The 24,706-nt window shown below is 45.3% G+C and overlaps 1 protein-coding gene across 2 annotated transcripts in view; it reads right to left on the reverse strand.

The window, feature by feature from the left end:
• PRKCB (protein kinase C beta) overlaps positions 1-24,706 on the reverse strand; it is a 313,357-nt gene that overhangs the window by 28,262 nt on the left and 260,389 nt on the right. For both annotated transcript variants that reach the window (XM_065892367.1, XM_065892365.1), the window contains exons 11-15: positions 15,203-15,294; positions 13,393-13,455; positions 8,165-8,303; positions 4,034-4,114; positions 3,645-3,752 (exon numbers count right to left, since the gene is read on the reverse strand). In XM_065892367.1, the coding sequence (XP_065748439.1) occupies positions 3,645-3,752; positions 4,034-4,114; positions 8,165-8,303; positions 13,393-13,455; positions 15,203-15,294 (483 nt within the window). The remainder of the gene's footprint in view (positions 1-3,644; positions 3,753-4,033; positions 4,115-8,164; positions 8,304-13,392; positions 13,456-15,202; positions 15,295-24,706) is intronic.

Genomic DNA, 24,706 nt, shown 5'->3' on the forward strand with positions numbered 1-24,706 from the left:
AGCACTCCCTGTGTGCCCAGGCTCTGTGCCAAAGGCTTCTCAGCTGTAACATATCACTCTTTCATCTCCACAACGACGTTTTCAGGCCTCAGAAACTATTATCCTCATTTTCCACATAAAAAAACTAGGTCCTGAAAAGTAGTCACTACTCAAGATCACACAGCTAACGAGGAGAACTATGCTTCAAACAGACCAGCCGGACCCAGAGTCTTGAAGCTCCATCTTACAGTTTCTTCTTGTTTTCACCCTAACGTGTGGCCAGTTGGGGCATCTGTCTGCTTTAAGTTTGTACAAAGTGGGAATGGTGATCTGAGCAAACGTATACTAATTTTTTTTTCATGGTGGAAAATGGGGTCTTTAATGGGATGGAAAATAGGACATTTTCAATCGGAATGGCACTGTTTTCAAAAACCTAGCTCACTTTCCATGTAGGCAGGAGAATGCCAGGCGAAGCAAAACCACTGCGGAAAACACCCAGCACTAATGCCCAGCTCTGCTCAGCTCCTGCACGCTGAACTCCTGTGCCCAAAGCCAGCCACGCAGACGGCTGGACTTAATCACTCTTCCGATCTCTGATCACCTCCCAGACAGATCCCCTGGGGCCCGCGGTTCAGGAGGAAGCATTTGGCTGTTCACTTGAGCATCACCCCTTCTCTGGAGCATCGACCTTGAAGAAAAAGCCTACACAGGCCTCAGCCGACACAACTCAGAAAGGTCCCCAAACACAATAGCAAGAAAGTCACCCTCGTTAATCCTGAAGGTTATGGGTCTGAAATTAATAGAAATCTGCTCTACCAGGGAAACTGCTAATTGGAGCTGAAGCTGAATGCAGCTGACCTGGAAAACCCTCTCCTCCATGACCCACTTAGAACCCCAGCTGTCTAAGCAGGCAGAGCTGTGAAGGGGAAGGTCCTGAACATGTATGAGCACCTACTACTGTGCCAACACCATGCAAAACGCTTAGCTCTTCTGTTACCTCATTTAACACTCTCCAAAACTCTGTTTAATTAAGGATTAATATTCCATTTTTGGAGATAAACAGAAGCCCACAGATGCAAAGTAACGTGCTCAAGACCACGCACCTAGGAAGTGAAAGGATTGAAATTTGCAAATGGTCTTGAGCTCCAAAATCTGCCACTTAAAAAAACCCCGTCTCGGAGATGCAAGCTCAAAACACAAGAGGAGGCTAGCATGTAACACAGCAGTGCCAGCATTAGTAATAGTAGGAGTAATAACCCAAGGGTTTTAGAGCAGAGTGCCAGACTCTCTTCTACGTGATCTCCTTGTATTAACCCATCTAGTCATCGGAGAACCCTATGTGGAGTCCCATAGGTGTGTCCTCAATCCTCTAGATGGAGTTGAACAACTTCCCAGTTGTCATAGGGCTAATAATGCTGGGATTTGTGCTCACATGGGGATTTTTGCCCAGAAAAATCAGGACAGGAGAGGGCACATTCTACCTAAAGAGACAGTGGCTTCCAATTCAGCTGACTGATGCCTTACAGGAATGATGGACCAGCATGGAGAGATCAGATTTTTCAAGAGAAACTGGACAGCTGAATGTTTATGGGAAATCCCCTGATCTTTAAATGTTGGCAATTTTTGTGGTACGCGGGCCTCTCACTGTCATGGCGTCTCCCGTCGCGGAGCACAGGCTCCGGATGCGCAGGCTCAGCGGCCATGGCTCACGGGCCCAGCTGCTCCGCGGCATGTGGGATCTTCCCGGACCGGGGCACAAACCTGCGTCCCCTGCATTGGCAGGCGGACTCTCAACCACTGCACCACCAGGTTAGCCCAAATGTTGGCAATTATTAAACAAACTGAGAGCTCATGTACGACCTCCTCCCTCTCCCCAACCCCGTATAATGTCTACAGGGGTTTGCCCTGGCCTTGTTCCATGCTCTCTCTTGGTGCCAAGGGGCCTCGCTTAAGCTCCTAATGAACCTCTCCATGCTCTGTTCCTCGTCTTCCCTCTCCCTGCCTCATAGCCTCAAAAACTATTTTCAACCTATAAATTTTTTTTTTTTTAAAGAAGATGTTGGGGGTAGGAGTTTATTAATTAATTAATTAATTTTTGCTGTGTTGGGTCTTCGTTTCTGTGTGCAGGCTTTCTCTAGTTGCGGCGAGCGGGGGCCACTCTTCATCACGGTGCGCGGGGCCTCTCACTATCGCAGCCTCTCTTGTTGCGGAGCACGGGCTCCAGACGCGCAGGCTCAGTAGTTGTGGCTCACGGGCCTACTTGCTCCGTGGCACGTGGGATCTTCCCAGACCAGGGCTCGAACCCGTGTCCCCTGCGTTGGCAGGCAGATTCTCAACCACTGCGCCACCAGGGAAGCCCCAACCTACGAATTTTAAGATGTTAGGGACTGAGACGAATTCACATATGTTTTCCCCAGGGATATTTGCATCCTAACCTATGCAGCTGACACACAAATCTTAGGTGACTCATTGAGAGTGGGAATTTAGGCAGCATGGCAAGGTGCTTCTAGATGGAGGGGCTGGCCCAGCTGTTATAAACCACCTGAGTCTTCAGCTTTCCTTCACCCAAGTCAGTTCACATGGTGTCTGATGGGTGAGGAAGGGCAGGGCTGGGTTGGGCAATGGGAAATCTGCAAACACTCCAAGAATCTAGGACTGGCGGCCCTGGTTTAACCAGACACACAGATGGGCATGCTCTAACGCTGAGAATGCACTGGTACTGCTGACTGGTGGGAGGGAAAACTTTATAAAGGCAGCATCCCTGGGCCCTGTTCTCTGGGGGTCTCTCAGCGTTGCTTTCGTACTTTCATCAGTTGAAAAGTTACCACATTTGGTTAAGATACTTAAAGGCAGTGGTTTTCAAGCGACCTCTTTTTTACAATACAGATGCCCAGACTTACTCTCTGGGGTGAGGCTGAGGTATGCGCTTTCTGAAAAAGCACTTCAGGTCATCCTGATGGCACCAACGGGGAGGACCACTGGTCTCCAGGGACGCACCCAGGTCACTGTGAGCACATCCTGGCCGCACGCAAGATGCATAACAAGCAATCCTTACCCCAAAACGTGTGTCCTGCTTTGTTCACAGGTGCAATTTGCATACATCACAATGTATAAATGTGCGAATTTTTCAGCCATCTGTGGGTTGGCGAGGGAGTACGGGTTTGGGGACACTCAGTTTGGGTCAACTTATCTAGAGAATTCCTTAAACTCAATACTGCTTGATATTTTCTTAGGACGAAAGTCACACGCTCCTAGTATTAACTAACCACGTAGGCCCCAGCGCAGAGTGAAGCTGACGGATTCGTGCCACAGGGCTCTGGTGTGCCTTCCCCTGGGTTCTAGCTCTTTGGCAGAGTCTCTGTGCTTCCTACCTCATTCATTCCATTAGCATTCCCCTGTGCTGGCTCAGAGCCTGGAGCCCAGCCAGCAGCAAGACGCTACTGCAGGCAGTCCTCCACGGTGCTTTTGTGCAAATTAGAGAAGAGCTCCCTTTCCTCTGCGTGGCAGCAGCTCTGTACCAGGCTCACAGGCTGGCAAGTGGGTGAGGGGTGGAGTTCAGCCTCCACTGTCCCTCCCCCACCCTGGGCAAAGCATCCTTGTGCAGGGCACAACCAGCACCCCTGTAGGTGGTGGTCCTGGCCGCAAGATGTAAGGGGCTCACTCACCCCTTTGCAGATGGCCACAGCTTCCTTGGACATGGACTTTGGATAAGCCACGTTGTGTTCCATGATAGACTGGAAGAGTTCATCTTCATCCTCCCCTTCAAAGGGTGCCTGTGGAACAGAGGATAGGGTGGGAGAAGGAGTCCTGCCTGAACCTCCCCCAACTGCCCCAAAACAACAAGCGCTGCTCCCTGGGGTCCACAGCGAGGCCACACTTCCAGGGAGAAGATAAGGAAAACTGGTGAACAGACTAGGGTAATAACCCCAAGGTCATGGAAGTCATAGAGGTTCAGATCTGCGAGCTGGTATCAAGCTGACACTTTCTCCTAAAGAAACCATGAGGATGGGGATGGGGGAGGACTTTCCTTACAAATCACTTAAAATTCAATTACCTGCCCAGCCAACATCTCATACAGCAGGACTCCGAATGCCCACCAATCCACGGACTTCCCATAGGGCTGATAAGCAATTATCTGGAAAACAGAAGGCATCTGTCAGGGAGACTGCAGGTTCTTGCAGCGGCTGAGACTGAATAGGCGGTTCTTTTACAATAAGACTGGAGCATCCCTGGGGGCGGGGTGGTGGGGGGAGAGTTCTTCCTTTGCCTGTCACCTGCCTATTGTGAAAGATTAAATTGGCTGACACAGTCCCAGATGTGGGTCTCTGTCTAAAAGAGTCAACAGGGAGCCCAGTGTCCACCCAAGCTATTTCTTTACCTTAGGAAGATGGACATCCTTTTGCAGAGATACCCGCAGGCGGGGAAAACATCTGTGGATGTCACATTGCCTTTTTAAAGCACCTAGTATGGCTGTGTTATTTTCAATTTTACTACAGTGAGCGTGGCATTTTAAAGAAGAAAACCCATCTTCGTTTCTCATTCCTAAAGTAATAACATTTACACAATGATGTGAATATATTTAAGACTACTGAACTGTATGCTTAGAACTGGTTAAGATGGTGATGTGCTTTTTTGCCAAAATTAAAAAGACTTTTAAGTTAAAAAATGTAATAGCATTTATTCCTATTTTACTATTTATTTAAAAATATAGATAAGCTAAGAGAATGCAATTAAGATCACCCATAATCCTCTATCAAGAGAGAAATCATGATTGCTATTTGGTCCATTTCCTTCTAGGTTTTTTTCTATTAATATATATTAAGCTCCGTGTGTAGGTATGTGCTTTACATGAATACTTTAACGTGGAATTTTAGTAAAGGAAATTCATTTAGAATTTCCATGCTAATACATGCTAATACATGTACATCAACATGCTAATACATGTACATCAACATAATCAGCTTTTTTTACCTCTGCACAATGTTCCATTGGATGGATATACCAAAATCTATTTCATCAATACCCAACTGACTGGGTTCCTTCCACGTAATTAGATACCTGGACATTTGTTCAATTTGTTTTTCCTTAAGATAAATTCCTAGGAGTAGAACGGGTGGATCAAAAGGTACACATAGTTTTCAAGGTTTTGCTATTTATTACCAAATTCCCTGAGCATGGCAAAGTCTCGAACAGCTGTGTGACCAGCCATCAGGATGTAGGGGTGTAAAACTCACTGTATCAGAGGGATTAGAAGGTGATACAGCAAAGGTTAAGGGCTGAGGATTGAGGGCCGGACAGTCCAGACTTGGAATCCTGACTGCCGTTTCCCAGCGTGTGACCCTGGGGGAAGTTACTTAACTTCTCTAAGTCTCAGTTTCCTCATCTACAAAATGAAGTTTATAATGTCTCTGTCACAGGGTTTTCTGAGGATCAAAGAGAAATATGTACCTCTCACTTATTATGCCCTCGAAATGTCAGCTATGACTCAAAAGTTCTCTAATTCGGTCATGGTTTGTTTTACTCAACACGTGTGTCTGAGCAACCTTGGCTATAAAGTAACTGTCCGTTTGTCCAATTCCATCTCCCACCTCGGCTTCTGCCCTGAAATCAGAAGTGTCCTCTGAGGAGAACTGACCTCAAGGGATGAAGAGAAAGCTTTCTGGGAGAACACCTATTGCAAGTGTTTTCACACTTTTTTTTTTTTAATAAAATCAATTTAATAAATCAATTTCATAAGTAATGCAGCACACATTTAACTGTCAGGCATCCTATTTTCTCCATTATTAGGAATAATGCAATACATACTCTTGTATGTCTTTTACTACACGCAGGCACTATCTGATTAAACACAAATTGAATACAGAGGTGATCAGGTCGTTAAAAATACGAATCTTAAATTTAAGAAGAATTGTCAAATTAAACTCCCAAGTGGCTGTGCTAATTTATACTCTCAGCGCTTGTGTGTTAGAGGATCTGTTTCCCCCCACACAGCCTCACCACTTTTAAAGTACTTCATGTCTCCTTCGATCCTCATGACAACGTAACAAGTTAATCCTTTTACAAAGGGAAACAGAGCCTGCGCGAGGTGAAAGAAGGAGCCGGAGGCGATGGGGTTATTTAATGGCAAAGCAGGGGGACACCTGACCTGAGTTTATTCCCCTCACCAGCGGGCTGCGGGCTGTGAGCTGGAGGAGGATGCAGCTTCCCCAGTAACACAAGTCGGGGCTCCTGCTTGCCGGCATGACGAGCACCCAGGGACTTTTGAAAACCACAGATGTGGAGGCCCACCCTGCAGGGATTCTGATTCCATGCCCCTAGGGTGAGGCCTGGACATCCCCATTTTAAAAGCTCCCCAGGTGACTGTTAAGGGCAGCGGGACTTGTGAACCAGAGATCACTGAACTCATGGCAGATCAAGGAATTGTGTCTGATGTTCTAATCAGCAAAATGATAATAAAGCGAATGTATGTCACACGGGGATAACTCCATTGGGTCCTAATAAAGGATTAAGTGCTTAAAGGATTACTTTCCAGTTCCTCAAGTAATACACAAATACATTTACCTTGTGAAAAATTTAAACAGTACACAGATTAAGCTAAACTCCCCTTTACGATGGCCTTATCCTCAGAGGTAACCAATGTTATAAAATCAGTCTGTAATCTTCCAGATCTTCTATACTTTTGCATGCATATCTACATACTCATAAGAAACATATAGCAGTGTTCTGTGTATTAGGGTTATTTTCCAGAAATGGTATCATATTGTATTTATCATTCTGTAACTTGCTTTTTTTCTCTCAATGGTATTTCCACATCTGCATATACAGATGCCTGATAGTATCCCACACTATAAATCATTCAGTCTATTGCCCATCCCTTAATCAACAAACACTGTTCAAGGTAGTGCAGACAGGTGTGCTCTGATCTTTGTAAGGGCTGAACAGTATTTCTTAATATGCAATGTAGCACTGTTCCTTTATTGATCGTCTTTGAGGTTGTCTTCCGTTTTCCATTATTTTTTTGTTAAGATTTTTTTTGATGTGGACCACTTTTAAAATCTTTACTGGATTTGTTACAATATTGCTTCTGTTTTATGTTTCAGTTTTTTTTTTTTTTTTTTTGGCAGCCAGGTGTGTGGGATCTTAGCTCCCCGACCAGGGATCGATCCCTGCACCCCCTGCGTTGGAAGACAAAGTCTTAACCACTGGACCGCCAAGGAAGTCCCTATTTTTCATTATTAAAAATAGTGCTGCAATGAAGAAAGGACTTCGAACACATATCCTTCCACGTATGGAGTGTGTGTGTGTGTGTGTGTGTGTTGCAAACTAGATTCCTAGAAGAGGAACAGCTTTGGTAACAGAGTATGCAGGTTTTAAATTTAGTGCCAAGCTACTTAGTGACATGGGGCCTCCCGTCACCATTGTTACATATGAAGCCTTCACAGTCAGGAAAAGAGGAATTCTAGAATGTCCATTTCCCAGACTCTCTGCCAAGCTCTCAGTTCCTTTCCATAAAAATCCAGTAACAGATTGCAGAATGCCACCTTTCTGAGCACCAATTCAGAGAAAAAGGAAGGCTATCATCTGGCACAAATTTTTGTACCATGACATGTTGGGGAAATCCATTCTGCAACTGACCGTTTCCTTTGGGAAGGAACAGGGAGGCACTAAAATAAATCTTCACACTTTCATTTATATCTTAATCATAGGAAGAAAAATTCTGAGTCTTTTAGGATTTAGCACAACTACTGCATACCTATTAGTACACAGATCCTGTGTCATAAGTCAGTCCAGAGAATCAATCAATCCCTTTCCTCTCCCCCTCCCTCCCTCCCTCCCCTGAACAAATGTCTCAGTGTCATAATTAGGAGGTATCCTATGGCCATGAGCCATAGCAGCGTGATGAAGAATTTTACTGATGTGTGGTGGATGGTTCTTTTGAGTTTTATTTAAATTTTCTCCCAAACCTTGATGTATTTTGGGCCTGAGCTTCTGGGTGTATGCTAAGCTAATTTTCATGTGTGATCGCAAGGAATAATTTAGAGGACAGGAGAAGGATCAGCCTGAGGTTTGCTTGTCAGGTACCCCCGGAACCTTTCCCAGCTCCTATGTGGCCACCTAGGGCCCCGGGGAGACATCAGTACATCAACGCAACACAGACACGCCTTAGGGGTTGGCATCAGCTCACCTCAGGGGCGATGTAGTCTGGAGTGCCACAGAAGGTCTTGGTTGTCACTCCGTCCCAGATGTTTTCCTTACACATGCCGAAATCAGCGATCTTGATGTGACCCTCAGAATCCAGCATCACATTGTCAAGTTTCAGGTCTCTGTGCAGACAGAAGATTTAGAGATTTAATTAAATGCTATTTATTTCAAGTCAACCAACAGCCACTCATTATGCGCCAGACACTACAGCAGGGGTGTTGGGGGCACAGCCATGGGTACAACCCAGCCCTTGCCCTCCAACAGCTTATAATCTGGCAGGGAGATACAAGGGTGCACAAACCCCTGTGCTTTGCTTTTCCTACAGAGCCAACTGTGCCAAGCGTCTTAGAAGGACACAGTGAGACAGCAGCTCTGAGAAGAGTGATCCACAGACAGCTAAATAAAGGACAGAGCATCCATAGAAGCTTCCTGTATCCAGGAGCATCTCCAGAGTTGACCTCTGCAACTTCAGGACCGCTTACATTTCGTAGGAAGATATGTTTTACACACATTTTTATTTTTAAAAAATCTCGAAAATCATGGAGAAAAAAATGGATTGAAAGCATCTTATTTAACACCAAGTGCCCCAAGCTCTCCTAAGCCATTTCCTAGGCCATGAACCCAGGAGTTTCTACTGATTCTTTCAACCAAAAAATATGTGTTGCACACCTACTATGTGACAGGCTTTGAGTGAGGTATATACTATGAACAAGATAAACAAGCCTCCTGCTCTTGTTAGGATTACATTCTAGTAGAAGGGAAAAGACAATTACCAAGTATTCAAATCTATAAGCATGCTTATTATAGCTTCTGATGGATGGTACGAAGGAAATAAAAAGAATGATGAGATGGACGGGAACTGAAGGAGGTTACTGTAACAGAGTGTCAGGAAGGTGTCACCTCCATGGAGCGATGTCCTAAGTGACACGGGCTACACTCCCATTTTTTTATTTCATCCATGTTGATGAGGAGAGTTTGATGTTTGGGGACCCTTGCACACTCCCAGTGTATCCGAAGACTCCAATATCATCACACTTTCCTCCTCCCTAAACATTGACTCCAATGTCATCACTTGGTGTTTCAGCATCAGTGAGTAGGGACGATCTATGGGCCAGACTTCCTCAATCCCATTAGAAATCCAACTTCCTCAGAGGTAAAGGGATCTACTGTTCAGTTCAGATCTCTCCTTTAAATCATCTTCACTGGGTGGTGGACATCTGCGGCTTCTGCCTATTCTAGCATCCTGGGGTGAGAGCAACCTATTATTCCTTTGAAGAACCACCTTCCATGATTCTCAAGCCATTCTCAAGCATCCTAATATTCCTTTGAAGAACCACCTTGCCTGATTCTCAAGAACCACCTTGCCTGATTCTCATGGTTGGTGATGCGGCTCTTAACTTCTGGTTCCAGGAGTGGTCATGTGGTCCTGTCCTGGCCAGTGGAAATCCTGCTGGTCACAGTGACTGGTTCAGGAATGGCCATGTGACCCACTATGAGCTACTCAAAGCCTCTGAACATCAACATCAGCCCTGGCATTTCCGCTGATACCATCAGGAAAGAGATGAGCTCTTTTTACACTGGGATGGCTCAGGTAGTAGAAAGTAAGGCTAGAAGTGCCAGGGGTCACAGATGGAGAGAAGAAAGCTAGTATAGATAATGCAGAACCTAGAGAAAGAGAATAAATGCTCATAACATCATTTGAGCCACTGGATCCATCCAGGCCTGAAGTGAGATCTGCCCCCTGGACTTTTCAGTTGTGTCAGCCAGAAAATGCCTCCCTTACTGTAAGTTAGTTTGAATGGAGTTGCTGTCATCATCTTCAACTAAACAAATACAACCTGAAAATATATCCTGGCATCTACTATCTGTATCTGTGAGGTCTCTTCATCCAAGGGGAAGCTCACTTGCACCCCAGTGTTTACCAACAGCAACATTCCACGATCTCTGGTGCTGTCCATGGTGCTACCCACATCCAGCCTTCATGCTTCTCTACAAGCCACAGAGGTCTCTGAAGGCCAGCTTGGAACTTAGAAAAGCTGACTTTGCAGAAACCTGTTTCACCTAAACATACCAGGTCTGCATGTGATTTGATTGACAGAGGTCCATGACATTCCCCTCAGCTTGACCACATGCCCCCAAAGAGGCAGCTGGGGCAACTCTGTAAGTGAGGACATCTTCATCTATTATAGAAAAGGAGCTTGAGGTGCTAAGAGCCAGCAGGTCATGGGGCTGGAGCACGCCCTGGTCATATTCACTGTCACATAATAGTGTTTTGATAGCCCACTCCATTCTTTTGTTTAATATAATAAATCCTCATTCCTGCTGGTCAGATGTTTCATGTTCACAAATCCAGCAAGGGCAAAATCAACACACATTCCAGAGACGGTAATCTACAAATAAGACACTAAGTTTGGAAGGGTCGTTTGTCCTCCCGCAACCAACATCTCCAGCCATGGTCCTCAGAGAGTGCAAGTCTAGCATGATTCCTCATCCTCTTTACTTAAGAACTGTCCAAATAACTAGAGATTCAAATGAAGAAGAGGGGGATTTATAACATTTAAAGACTTTACCAACATGAAACCAATCTCTATGAAGTTAAAAAACCATACATCTTCTGTCATGTAAATTTTTTTTACAGTTTTCACTTGATTATCAATTGCAAATACTGTCTCCACTGAAGTTCCTGATTGTGAGCAACAAAAACCAACTCTGACTATTTCAGCCGAAAAAGGAATTTTTTAAAAGGGAATTGGGGAGCTCAGAGAATCTCCAAAAAGGCGGAAGAATCAGGTTTGGAGGCTACACAGCCAGGAACAATGCCTAATTGCAGCACAGAGATGCCCCAGCGAAGATGCCACTGATGTCACCACTGGGCACAGACAACATCCCTTGTTCCATGAAGCCCTAACACTGGGCTCTGGATGCTGTTGCTAAGAACCGCTTCCCCTCATGCCTCTGGAAACCAGACATAGCTGATTGACTATGGCCCCTCTCGATTCTACAGCCTGTTTTCTTGGTCACTAACTTCTGATTCAAGGTCTTCAGTGAGTGTGATGAGTATCAGAGCCTGAGTTGTGTGTCTGCTCTTCCTACAGGGAGGCTGTGAAAGTATCTGGCACGTTAAATCTTTAGAGGAGGATATGGACTCCATTCTTACTCATGAATGAAAGGGGTTCAGATGTTGAGTGGCTTAAAAAAGTGATAAATATGCCCTAAATGTATAAATAATGGAGGAAGAAAGAGAATGTGTCGTTAGCAGAAAAAGCTTTGCATTTAGGCACGGTCTAGCACCTAGAATGCTAATCTTTGCATTTTATGACTTGGACCAAATGGACCCCAGATCCCAATCCAGCTCCCTGCTAGACTGGAAACCTTGCCTTCAATCCCAACCCTGTTGGCAACGACTCTAATCATTTCATCTCCTGTTTCCTCCACTGGGACTGGATTTTCTTCCAATAAACCTACAGTCCCCTGTTTAATCTTCTCAGCAACGCCTGAGTGCCTTGATTCTATTCTGGTGGAGGCCCATCTCGTATAGGAATTAGGTTCAAATGTCAGCACGTAAGGTGAAAACCATGTAGAGTGAACAATTACCCATGATCCCCGGTTTTTTGGGTAAGCACCAGCGGAAGTCACGGGCTTGAATTTAGGGGTCATGTCGTATGGAAGATAATGTGTACATTCAGCACAAGATGCTCCCACCATGACAGTCAAGGGAGAAACTGGGGGAATTAGAGGCTTCACAGGTCCCGTCTCATGCATACGTGGTGACACATATTCATTGAGGACAAGCGTGGGCTGAATGACCACACCATTTACAGTTTAAATGATTATGGTTACTCTCTCTGTTTCTATTTCTTCACTGAGATCACACTGTACCACGTAAAGCCACTTGGCTTCCTGACCTTCATTCCTCCATTCAGAAGCACACAGGCAGAGTGGGGACTCTGTGCATTCCGGATGTGCTACTTCATGGAGTGAAAAAAAGCCCCAGCACTCTGCAGGCTTCTGGCAAGGCCCTCACCTTCCATCCCTCCATCCCACCAGGGCCCACAGCCTCACTTCCAGTTTCTGCCTTGAGATCACCAAGGCTGATCTCTTTATGCCTTTTAGTCCCATATCCTTCAATTGCTTTAGGAAGACCGGGCCTCCGAGGGTCTTCCCTAACTCTTCAGACCCTAATCTCATGCTCTGTACAGAATGACAGGCAACCCACCACCACCCAGCCCACACCAGACCCCTCCCCTGCTTGACTTTCCTCCATAGTACTTCTCACTACTCGACAGACTGTATTTGTATGATTTATGTATCTGTCTTCCACCACTGGAATATGAGTTCTACAAAGGTGGGGCTTTGTCTGTTTTCTTCACGCTGTATCCCCACCATCTAGACTAGAGGCCAGCACCGTAGGCTTTCAATAAATGTTTGTCAAATGAATGAATGAATGAAACGGACTCTGATGACTCTTCAGGATCTTTTAAATAGACCCTCGCCCATGCCAAGTGCTCTTTGGAAGCCCCGTGCCACGCGCCAGCCTCCCTTGCATAACAAACCAACGCAAGCCTGCACTGGCATTTGCATCCGTGTAGTGTAAGGAGAACTGTACAGCCTGGACTCACTGACAAATAGCAGCCCCGGGCTCCATGGTTTGCTTGCATGAGATATAAAATGGGATGACTCATCTGGCTATGATCATACACTTGCTCCTGCAAAAACGGGCAAATGCCAAGTCCTGAGCTTAATCCCGTCTTTCAGGGCAAGCTACTCAGAGATCCATTTCCAAACTGTAGTTACATAGCAAAAAAAAAAGAAGAAAAAAGGAAAGAAAGAAAGAAAGAAATTTGTTTCCTAATAATATGATCCAGCACATTCTGCCAGCCACGATTCTTTGCTTGCTCCCCAAATGTGGGATTCACGGGTGAGAGAAAGAAGGGCTGGGTCCCCAGGGGTGAGCCCCCTCCTCTGAGCAAATGGTCTCACATTCGAGGCTCTGAACCACCACTGGAGGAAGATCTGTCATCGTATAGAGCTGCCCAAACTTTGCCAGGGCAGTGGGCAATGCTGCCTGGCAGAGCCCAAGTTAGCCCAAGTTAGCACTGGAGGATTCCTCCCCCACCGTGGATTCTAATTTTAAAAGCAGTTGAAGAAAGAGGCAGGGAAGGGAGGAGCTTAGGAACCAAGGAGACGGGAAGTACAGCAGGGTTCACTTACCGGTAAATGATGCCCTTGCTCTGTAAGAAGAACAGACCAATGGCAATTTCCGCAGCATAAAATCTGAAATTAAAAAAAAAAAAAAAAAGCAATGGAGAAATTCAAGGACACCATATGCTTGGCAACTCTCAGAACTCAATACAATATTGAACTGGGCATAGGGCATTAATGTTCCACCATGGATGGTCAACCATACATCTCATAAAACGAAGTACGAGAGTTTGGACGGATCAACAGGGTTTACAGAGCTATGAGGCTAAGGACAAAAATGCGGTGGGCAGAGGTTCAGCACCTGCTTAGTGGGGAGGAGGCCACGGGATGCGATGAACTGGCTGGAGAATGATCATTCCAGACTCCAGCATGATAATGGCTAACATCTGCTGAAGGCTTACCGTCAACCTTGCATCATTTCAGGTTATCACCTGATTAAATCTAAATAACAATCCTATAAGGTAGGTGATACTACTACTTCCCTGTTCCTCAAATGAGGAAACCGAGGCTTAGTGACATGAAATAACTTGACCAAGTTATACAGCTAATGAATGGCACAGCCAGTATTGGAAACAGCAGCTGGCTAAAGCGTAAGCTCTTCATGAGGGCCCGGAAGGAAACAGATTTTTGAGAGAACCAGAAAGCCCCGTTACAAAGGTTAGGCAGGCCTTTGGGGAGCTCTGTAAAATGTCCTGACAATGTGTCTTGTGTGATAATGGAGCGAAGGTCAGTGGTCAATTAGATGTCTGAACTACAAGAAGAGCCAACCCATTAGGACTGTGCCAAGATGCACAAATGGCACGACCTGGAAGCACAAGAATGCAAACCCTATCAGAATCAGTGCTCATGACCTGGGCAGGTGGGAGGAGGGGCGCAAGGCTGAGCTGAACGGGAGTCAGCAGGCCTCTACGATGATGGGATGGCGCCCTAGATGAGCCTCCAGAGCTTTCTAGCGGGACGATAAGAGCCCGGCAAACTCCCTAGGAGAGGTTAGCCCTGCTGATCCTATGACTTGCCGTGCTCCTGTTCTCCAACAGCCGGGAGAAACAGGATGACATTTGTGTTCTAAAGAGAAGAGACCAGCTGCCTTGTGGACTGAAGGGGACAGCATGAGCTCAGCAGGGGAAACAGATTTCCAAAGACACAGAGTCAGTCTCTCCACCCCAAGAGCCACAGAGCGTAGTCTCTATGCAGCTTGCGCCTTCACCTCCCTGGAACGAGGGCATCTAAGAGGGAGAGTGGTGTCGGACAGAGAACGTGAGCAAAGAAAATCTGGGTCAGAATTCTGGATCTGCCTCACACTAGCTCTGTGACCTTGATCAAGTCTCTAAAAACTCTCTGGGCCTGGCACATAGTAAGCTCTCAATAAACATCAGCAAAGGAATACACAAAACCTACAATGACATTCCCCAAGGAAGCTATAGGGCTTTCTTCATGAGCCAGGGGCAAAACCTAGAGATAGGGACTTCCCTGGAAGTCCAGTGGTTAAGACTCCGCGCTTCCAATTCAAGGAGCATGGGTTCGATCCCTCGTCAGGGAACTAAGATCCCACATGCCACGCAGCGTGGCCCCAAGAAACTTAGAGATAAAGAAATAGCTGTGGCTTTCAAGCTTCAAGTTCTTAGCTGGTGTCAAGAAAGAAAGAAGTATCCCATCTCAGCAGAACACCCTTTGCCCTGGCCATGTATTTCTCAGAAGCCCAAGATGTTTAAAGAAAAAGCTCAAGATGTTTAAAATCCCTATTCAACTAAGAACCCAAAAGAACTAACAACCCACCCATTTATCCCAAGGGAAAAGCACAGCACCAGTTCTCACTTACACAGCGTGAGGTTCCTTGAACCGGCCCACTTGTTGGATGTGGTACATGAGGTCGCCACCATTCACATACTCCATCACAAAGTACAGGCGGTCCTGGGAGAAGACAGCAAAGAGCAAAGTCAGCCTCTTACAGTTTCTTGGGGTCCAAATGGAGAGCAGGTAATAGCTGGGATTTATGATCAAAACCACCAGGACTCTATGACAGGTTGGGTGCACTGTTTCCCCAAGCGGAGTATTTGTGCCACTGGAAGTATGCAAGTGACCACAGGCAGTATGTGAATTGTTTTTTTAAATTAATAACGCTAACTTTATACTTGTCGGTACTGGAAAATATAATTAGCACATTAATCTCGTGACTTAGTGGCTATCATTGTTTAGTAAATCTTATCTTAATAAACAGTGGAGACTATTAAGTGAATCATATACAGGTAATAGGTAAGCTGTGGGAGCCAGCCTCCACCATGTCCCCTGTGATTTCCACTGCCCGGTGTTCACATCCTGGTGTAGTCCCTTCCCTCTGAGAACTGGACTGACTTGTGTAACCAATAGGATATTGTAAAAATGACAGTGTGTGGCTTCCGGGACTGGTCACGTTGTGAAATATGTGTTTCTGTTTTACTTATATATTAGGGTGGCTGGGTCACTGTGTAAAAGGGGGTTTGCTGTCAAAAGTCGCCAAGCTATTGTACGGGGCTGTAAGACCAGGAGGGGGGTAGCAGAGAAGTGATGTGTAGGGCAAAGGGTCCCTATGAAATCAGTATGGGATTTGAAGTCTCTTTCCACTACTTACTAGCTGTGCAACAGCTGTTACTTAACCTCTCAAATCTCCAGCTTTCTCTCCACCTGTAAAGTGGACACAACCCACCTGCCCATAGAGTAAGTACCAAGATGACGTATGTAAAGTGTTCTAACAATGATGGCGGCCATACAGCAAAGGTTTAATCCACCACTAAAAAAAGTCTTCCTTACAGTGCACAGAACTTTATCTTACATATAACAGTCACGTGTGCATTTATCAAATGTGTACTGAGTGTATAATAATTAGAATAAAAACAACGAAACGAAGCTACCACCTTGCAAGCACGATGTGACTAAGATGGGCGCTTTACATATTTTGTCTCATTTATCTCTCTGAACAACCCAACATGACAAACATTACCTTTTCCCCCTGGCAGGATTTGAACCCCGGGCAGGTTGGTTTCAGAGTCTACACTTGTAACCTCGTATTATCCAGCCTCCCGTGTAAGGTTCTGACCCAGACATTGTATGGACGTGTGGGTGTGTCCTCCCTTCTGGGAGCTTCCAGTCCAGGGGAGAAGAGAAGGGACGTCAAAAAAAGCTGGCAGACCACAAGGGACGGGTACAGGTTAATCAATCATTTTTGAAATGTCGAGGGACTTTCTCAGCCCGACTCTACTTCACCCTCTCAACATCTCTACTGAGAGGCAGAACCCTCCACTCCAAGGCATATGAGGTTTGCAAAAAGGTCACTTACAAGTTAGTGGCAGAGTGGAGACAGTCAGCCAGAACTGCCGACACCCTGCCCCTGGTCCTTCGGGGGTTTTCTGATAGAAAACAAGCCTAAAAATAGCATCTGTCTTTGCTGTGCATTGAAGAGAACCCAAACACTTGCTTTTAAAAATTATTTTTAAAACTAGCAGATGGCATCGGCCACAGAGAGAGAAGAAAGTGAGGGAGAGATTTCAGTTGCTTGCTTTCTGCTTGGAAGAACTCAACTTGCCCCCCCAGACTCATTAGTCAGAATCCCCACATCAGGGAGACAGCTCCACGGTGGGTAATGCCACGTTCTGTGGTCTGTTTCTACCACTCACTGTATTCGGGGCAACCCTGAGATCTGTCATCTTCGAACTGTACTGAGTGTGGCGTCGGCACACCAGTTCTTCAGCTATTAAACATTATGGCTGGCATCTTGCTGTCCTTTCATTTTCCGAGCAAACACTTAATGATGCCCACTGTTTGCCAGGCTCTTCTACTGCCAGAGATGCTACTGTAAATGATCCGTGGTGCCCCATGTTAAGGATTCCCCCCGGCAAGTGGGGGGACCAGATAAACTTCCAAATGGCAATGTTTCCCAAAATGGGGTGGGAGATCATTTTAGGTGGGCTATGTTTTTACCTTTAGAGTTTTGTGTTTCTCTTAATGCATATTGAAAATATAACTAGCACTGAAGCCCCTGCTTTGATGGCTATTATTCCTGTAGAGGGAGAGTAGAATGCGTGGAGTTACAAAAGAGGAGATGTGATCAAGACATGGGATCAGATTATGATGAACTGCATAAGGCCATCCACCCAAATGTCAGTCATCTCACTTACGTTAAGACCTTTACCATGTTCTTCTAAATCATCTACTAAAATTTACTTATTTTATAATGTTTTTTATTAACTTACCTTACTTTTTTTTTTTTTTACTTAAACACAGTTATTTAAAAAATTTTAAAACTTCATACCAAAGTCATAAATGGAGATTCATTGTCTCTGTAAAAAAATAAATGCCTCTCTGGAGTCTATTGACTCCATGCTATCACCAGTCTGGCTTTGGTACATCAATCCCTTAAATGACTTATTTTTAAAATAAATGCAATTTGCCCATGTACTTCATCTCCCACTCCAACGCAAGGAACATCAAAATTTGGAAAACACTGCCAATGGCAATCTAGAGCCCATCTTGAGCAGAGAAGTGAATTTTAGAACTTTTATTGAGGATTGATGTTTGCAATTCATGGTATTAGGTGTTAAAAGGGCAAAAATGATAAGGTACAGGTCTTGCCGTCAGAAAATTCAGAATCTTGGTTAATTCCATAGGAATTCAGAATCATGGTTAATATACAACTAACTAAAGCCATCATCTAAAGTAGGATGTGTTCAGAGAAATTTCATGAGAGGGACTTCAGCTCACCCACTACCTCCAATTCTGACATAATTATTCCCCCCACAGTGCCCTGAAATCCGACTTTGCTCCCCACGCTTCCTATAAAATTATTCCAAGGCTTCACAGATCTTTCTCATAGTCACGTGCAGTGGGTTTGGATCAGGACCTACTTGCTGGCCTCTCCTACATGGACATCGGAAAGTATGTATTGAATATGGACTCCAAGTCCAGCTTGGTTCCTGCTACTTGCTCTGTTTTCCAAAGAGGACTTGTCACAGCTCAAGACATCCACTCTCATCGCTCTAGGCTGATGAATCTCGACTTCAATTTCTATCCTCTCCCTTTCTCCTGAGCTCCAGTCAGCTCCAGCTGGCTACAGGACGTTTCTACGTGGGTGTTCCACTGTCAACTCCAATTAAAAGCTCCGAAAGGCAAGCTCACCATCTTTCTCTTCAAACTAGCCGGTCTGCTCAACTTCCAAAGTGTTTCTTCCAAATTATCATCGTTATTGCGGTTACTCTTCATTTACACACTTGCCCTTGTCTCTGAAGCATGAAACGACTTCAGTTAATTTTAAATTTCCTTTCTCCGTGACCGCTCATATTCAATCAGTAAATAAATAAAATTCAATATCTGTCTGTCACCGTAGCGTGCAAAATGGTTGGATAGAATTTTTCAAATTTGGAGTGTGAATATGACGATAGTCTGATTTAAAACGATGGCTGGATTGCATGTGCAGAATTCACCAGGGGAGGCCTTGGATAGGGCACGGCATTTAAAGAGATAATCACTGTTCCTCCAAGACAGCTGAAAGTGGGATGTGACACCATGTCCATGTGACTGCCAGGAGGACACCTGCCACTTTTAATAAGATACCATGGACAGAGAAAATCAACAATGTGGGCAACTCTAAGCGTGTACCCTGCTCTAAGGTGAGTTGCATAAGCGTTAATCTATTTAATGATCTTTAGTGATTTTCCAAGCTGGTCAGTGAATCAATCCTGTCTGTAAACTGTTCCTCTCACTGCAAAGATCCATCTGTTTCTATCAAGAAGCTGTGTAGTTAAGAGCCTTAGCTGTGGCATGAGCTAGTACTGGGTTCAAGTGCCGGTTATCCTGCTTACTTACTCTGAGACCTTACATCAGTTGCTTAAACTTCCCCTGCCTTCCTAAAGGGGCAGGAATAGCTTCTCTTCCATATGGGTTTGCAAAGATGTAACAGATAATGCATGGAGTCCATGCAAACTCACAGAGGCTCACTGAAGTGAGCGTGTGGACACCTTCTTTCCTCTGTATTCTATAGCCTAAGAATCTCTATCAGAATCAAGCAACTTGATGCTCCTCCAACTGTATTTTCTGCTTTCTAAGCTTTGCCCTTCCACACAGAGAGCAAAGTTCTCAAGGGCTAGGGCCATCTCTCTTCTTCCTTGGAATTCTATGGACCTTTGATTATTGGATGAATATGCAAAAGCCACCATCAAGAGGGCAGAGAGAACCAGGCTGTGTCTATTCCTCCCCACCCCCGGCTCTATATGCCTGGGTTGCATTCCTGGGTCCTTCCCTGCACTCAAGATTCTTGGATGGCTTTAGTTGCCTGAGGCCCAGAAACCTATCAAGCTCTCTCCAGCTTCCTCTCCTTGGATGCATTGAATACCATGTTTGCATTGCTAGCAGCAGGCTATGTCCTGCTCCGACCCAGTTGGTCTCCTTGGATTCAAGGTGGCGTCTCCCACCTGACAAGAGCGCCAATTATTCCTTCCCTGTAGATACACCCCCTTCTTAAAGGTTCCTGCTGAATTAGTAGCCAATGACTAGGTGATTGGGCTAGGAATAAAACAACTGACCTATGCTGACTCAATCAGATCCTCTTTCCTGTGTATGAATTGGAATTCGGGGAATTTGGTGGATAGGCAAACTGCGAGGGACTAGGGAAGCCATGTTACCATGAGCGGGGGTGGGGGTGGGGGTGGAAACAAAGAAAGCAAGGAAAAAGGAATCCAGTCTAGAAAGCTTTGAAGTTACAGTTTCTAGATCTTCATGACGCTCAGGTACATCTTTGCCTTTGGGTTGTTTTTCTTCCAATAATTCTTTTTTTTTTTTTAACATCAGCTAATTTGGAAGAGGTATTCTGTTTCCTGCAACTCAACCATGGCCAACTGAGACTACGGCCAAGAGTTTTCTACAGCAACGCCCTCACATTAAACTATATCCTTGGATACTGCTGCCAACTCAGAGTTGACCCTGAGTTACCAGGACCACTTGGACACTCTCAGTGCTCAACGGACATGTCGTCAGGGGCCAACTCTACAAGTGGAATCATCCTCATCCCCCTCCCTGTCCCTTTTCGCATTCTGGGTTGAAGCCCCTCCCGGCATGCCTTGCAACTGAGTTCTTGCTGGGCTACAACAGCAAATTTGGGGAGGAAGTAATTCCTGTCCTTCAATGACTCATAAAATCTAATTCTATTTTTAAAAAAAAGAAAAAAGAAGTGCATATGTTCAATTGAAAAGAAAACATTTAAAATAGATGTTTTGCTTAGGAGACTTAACTGCCTGTGCCCACTGGCGGTTGGGAAACTGCATGAATGTGTTGGGCTGACAATTGTACCCGGGAAAAACTGCAAAAGGGCTGGAGGAAACATAATCCTTTTGTGCCCCTCCAGCCAGGTGCCCCTCCAGCCCAGCTCAAATAATGCGGGTAGCCTCCCTTTTTGTTTGTTCTGCACTTTGTACACCACCTCTTTTATTTATTTTTTTTATTATTATTTTTTTGCGGTACGCGGGCCTCTCACTGTTGCAGTCTCTCCCGTTGCAGAGCACAGGCTCCGGACGTGCAGGCTCAGCAGCCATGGCTCACGGGCCCAGCCGCTCCACGGCATGTGGGATCTTCCCGGACAGGGGCACGAACCCGTGTCCCCTGCATCGGCAGGCGGACTCTCAACCACTGCGCCACCAGGGAAGCCCACACCACCTCTTTTAATCCTCACTTCTTATGTCACTCTAAAGATGATGAAACGAATATGCAGATCTGTTAAGTGACTTCCTGGAGGTCACACAGCCAGTAATCACAGACCCAGATTTATCTGACTGAGAAGCTGGTGCTTATCCCTTTGTGCTTCTAGAACAATTGGCCTAAACCCCATTCTCCGAAGATCAGTTCCTCTCATGAGCAATTCTCTAAAAATTCAACCCCCTTCTGATGGCTTTTGTATCTGTGTATTTGAGTATTAACTTTTGCCATCTTGTGGCACATTCAACACTTTTAACTTGTTTTATTATCGACTCTCCTGAAATAATATAAATTCAAAATGAAGACAATTGTCCACTGGCCCCTCCCTAAATCAAATCAAAGTTTTGATTTATCTTATCTGTGTCTCTGATTCTTTTCCGTGTGCAGATTCAATTTTAACACATTTAGAATAATCTCTTAAATAGAATGTAATATCTTACATTTTCTGTTAACATTGTGCCATGCATGCTTTTCAAGGGTCTTTAAAATCCAGTTGTCTAAGAATACTTCTGACGTAACTTTGCTTTTCTAAACAAGTTTTTAGAAATTAAATGTGTATCGTTTTAAGAATGACAAAAATTGTTTTGTATATTGGTAGGGTGTCTTTTTCCTTTTTATCTATTCTGACCACCTTCAAGATTTTTCTGTTTTATCAAGGATCTTTTATCTTCCAAATTCTAAGTCTCTAGCAAAAAAAAACATATCAAATTTGCAGCATGTTATAATAAATTTGTCATTTTTTAAAGGTAGATGATTCATAAAAGAATTCTGGGTCACAAAATACAAAATGACGCTCCACTCAGGCTACACTGGCCTCCTTGCTGCTCCTCATATATGCCGAGCATGTCACTGCCTCAGGCGTTTACACTCACTCTCCCTGCTGTCTAGAACACTTTGCCCCTAGACATCCACGTGCCTCGCTCCCTCATTTGCTCTGGTCTCTGCTCAAATGTCATCCTTAGCAGAAAGACCTTCCTTGATCATCCAATCAAAAATAGCATCTCTGTCTTCATCCATCCATCTCTCCCCCCTTTATTTTTTGTTATTATTGTTTATTATCTGTCTCCTCCATTCGAATGTAAATTCCAAAGGAACAGGGGACTTTTGTTCACTGATGTACCCTCACAGGGATGCAGCTGGGTCCTGACACATTTATGTCAACAAATAAATATTTGTTGACAGAATCAATAAGCCTTAGTACCCCCTGTAGACTGGCAGTAATGATCTGACTTTCAGGGATGCTGGCTTTAGGGATACTGCCTATTCCAGCCAGGACGTCTCCACCTCTGGAGCACCAGTCTGGGGGTCAGAGGATATGCAACTCCAGAAGGTGAGCGTGAGACGATGACCACCGTCATGGGCCTTCCTGCTCACCTGAGCCAGGTTAACAATGGTTTGTTTCACCTATAGGCAGGGCTCCCTAAATTTGAAAATCACTCCCACCACGAAATCTTTCCAATCATCGCAACATCCTTGTGGGGTAAGTAGGTGACTCTTTCATAGTGAAAAGAACACCTGAAGGGGCATTAGGACACCTGCCACTTACCGACAGTGTAACCTGAGGCATTTCAAATTTCTGAGGGTTGGTTTCCTTTGCAGAAGTGTGGACAGTAATACGTGCTTGTGGTGTTCTTGTTAAAATTAAATGTGATCATGACAATGAAGATAATTTCTAAACTAGAAAAAGGAATCTGGAAGTAAGGCAGAGGCAGGATAGCAAGGCTTCGGGGTTTGGGGTTCTAGAGTCTTACAGAACAAATGCCAGTGCCACCCCCCCTCACTGTGTGTGGCATTGCTCAAGTTACCGAACTTCTCTGAATATCAGCGCCCTTATCTATACATTCGGGGTAGTCACAGGGCCCACCCAGTCGAAGTGTCAGGAGGATAAAATGAGAGGTTACCTGTAGAGCACTGAGCGCAGTGCCTGACACAGGCTGACACACTAAGGCTGCTGCTTTCTCTGGTTTTGATCATCCCTGTTGAGGCCACTTTGGTAGCCACTCAACATAATTTGCTAGCAAAAGCTTGGGCTCTGGGTTCAGTGGGCCTGTGACCCTGTGCTGTGTCCAGGGAAAACTACCCTACATCCCAGTTCCTCAATCCATTCACCTGCCAAGTCGGGTGTCAGATAATCCCTTCCACCCAAGATGTTTCGTGAGGGTGGAACGAAACAGAGTTTTCAAAGGCCCACAGGATGGCAGGTGCACAGACAGAAAGTCAGATCCACTCCAGGGATGGGAAAGCTGAAGGAGGAAGCACCAGGTGAGGGATGCCGTCGGGCCCCTGCTGGAGCCTGGAGACAGGCTGGCTGCTGGCGGTTCTGCCCCACGCGTGTCAGGTGGAGTGGAAATCGGGTAACGTACACTCAAAAGGCCTCACAGTGCAGTGATTAGGTGTAAAGCCCCTCGGAGCCAGGCTGCCTGGGTTCAAGTCCTGGCCCTGAAACGTACTAGCTGTATGGCCTCAGTGCCCGTCTGTGACATTGGGACGATGTCGGGACCCATGCAAGGGCTGCCACGGATGTGGCTTATGATGGTTGGTCCTGTGCTTCACGTGTAGTAGGCATTATTAGGTCTTTGAAATAAATTTATGTAAAATTAAAATATATGTGCTTAGCCAAAAGAAAAAGTAAATGAAAAAAATTTTCAGTGGGGGCCTTTTACTCAATGAGCACCTGCTGCTGAGTGGACGTGAGATGGGAGGGTCTCGGCTCTCCCCTCAGCCAACCCCGCTCAGCCCCCCAAGGGCCTCGAGCTCGGCTGGCAGGGAGTGTATCTCCCCAAGCCAAGCGTAACTCTGCTATTTAAAGTTACATCTTGCCCCCAAACAATACAGCCCCTCAACATAGGTTAACGATTTCATCTGATCCTCACCAACAAGAAAGCAACCTGTTCCATCCCTGGCCTTGCTGGAGTGGGAGACCGTGGGTCGGTCTTCAGTAGGAGGCCTCCATCCCCATACAAGACTCGAATCCACTCAATTCTCGTGTTTTACGTTCTCTCGGTTCTTAATCTCTCTTTCCTGGCAGGTGACAACTCCTGGAGGGGACCCAGGGTGCTGCACAATTTCCATGCACACCCAGACCCTACTCTCCAATTCCAGAAAGCATAATGAAATCCAAGGCTCAATGTTAAAAGAAGAGCCTCAAATCCACTCTACTCTATCATGTTTAAAACAGTAAATTACAAATGAAGATACTGTACTTAATGAATATTAGTCACAAATGACCAAGTTCCCCCAATCTCAACACATCCAACTAAAATTGAAAACTGCTGCTCCAAGTTAGCCCAGCCTTGAGAACAAGATCTCCTTCTTGTTTACCACTCAGTCTGTTTACCACTGAGACTGTCCTGTATGTGGTGATGTCCACGAGTCAGTTTGGAAACCACCAATGGAAAAAAAGAGAAGATGTGAGAATGAGAGAGTCTAGAGGTCTAAGAGTCTAGTCTAATCCCATTTCTGTCACTACTTGAATACCTTTAGGCCTTAACTCCCCAAGGTAACACCAGGGATTTGGACTTGTAAGATGTATGCCCTTCCTGATCTTTGCCAAGTCCCATGTAATGTGAATTATTGCTCACTGAATATTTTTCTTTACAAGGACTCT

This window comes from Phocoena phocoena, chromosome 15, assembly GCF_963924675.1.
Source record: "Phocoena phocoena chromosome 15, mPhoPho1.1, whole genome shotgun sequence".
In the NCBI taxonomy this organism is placed as follows: Eukaryota; Metazoa; Chordata; class Mammalia; order Artiodactyla; family Phocoenidae; genus Phocoena; species Phocoena phocoena.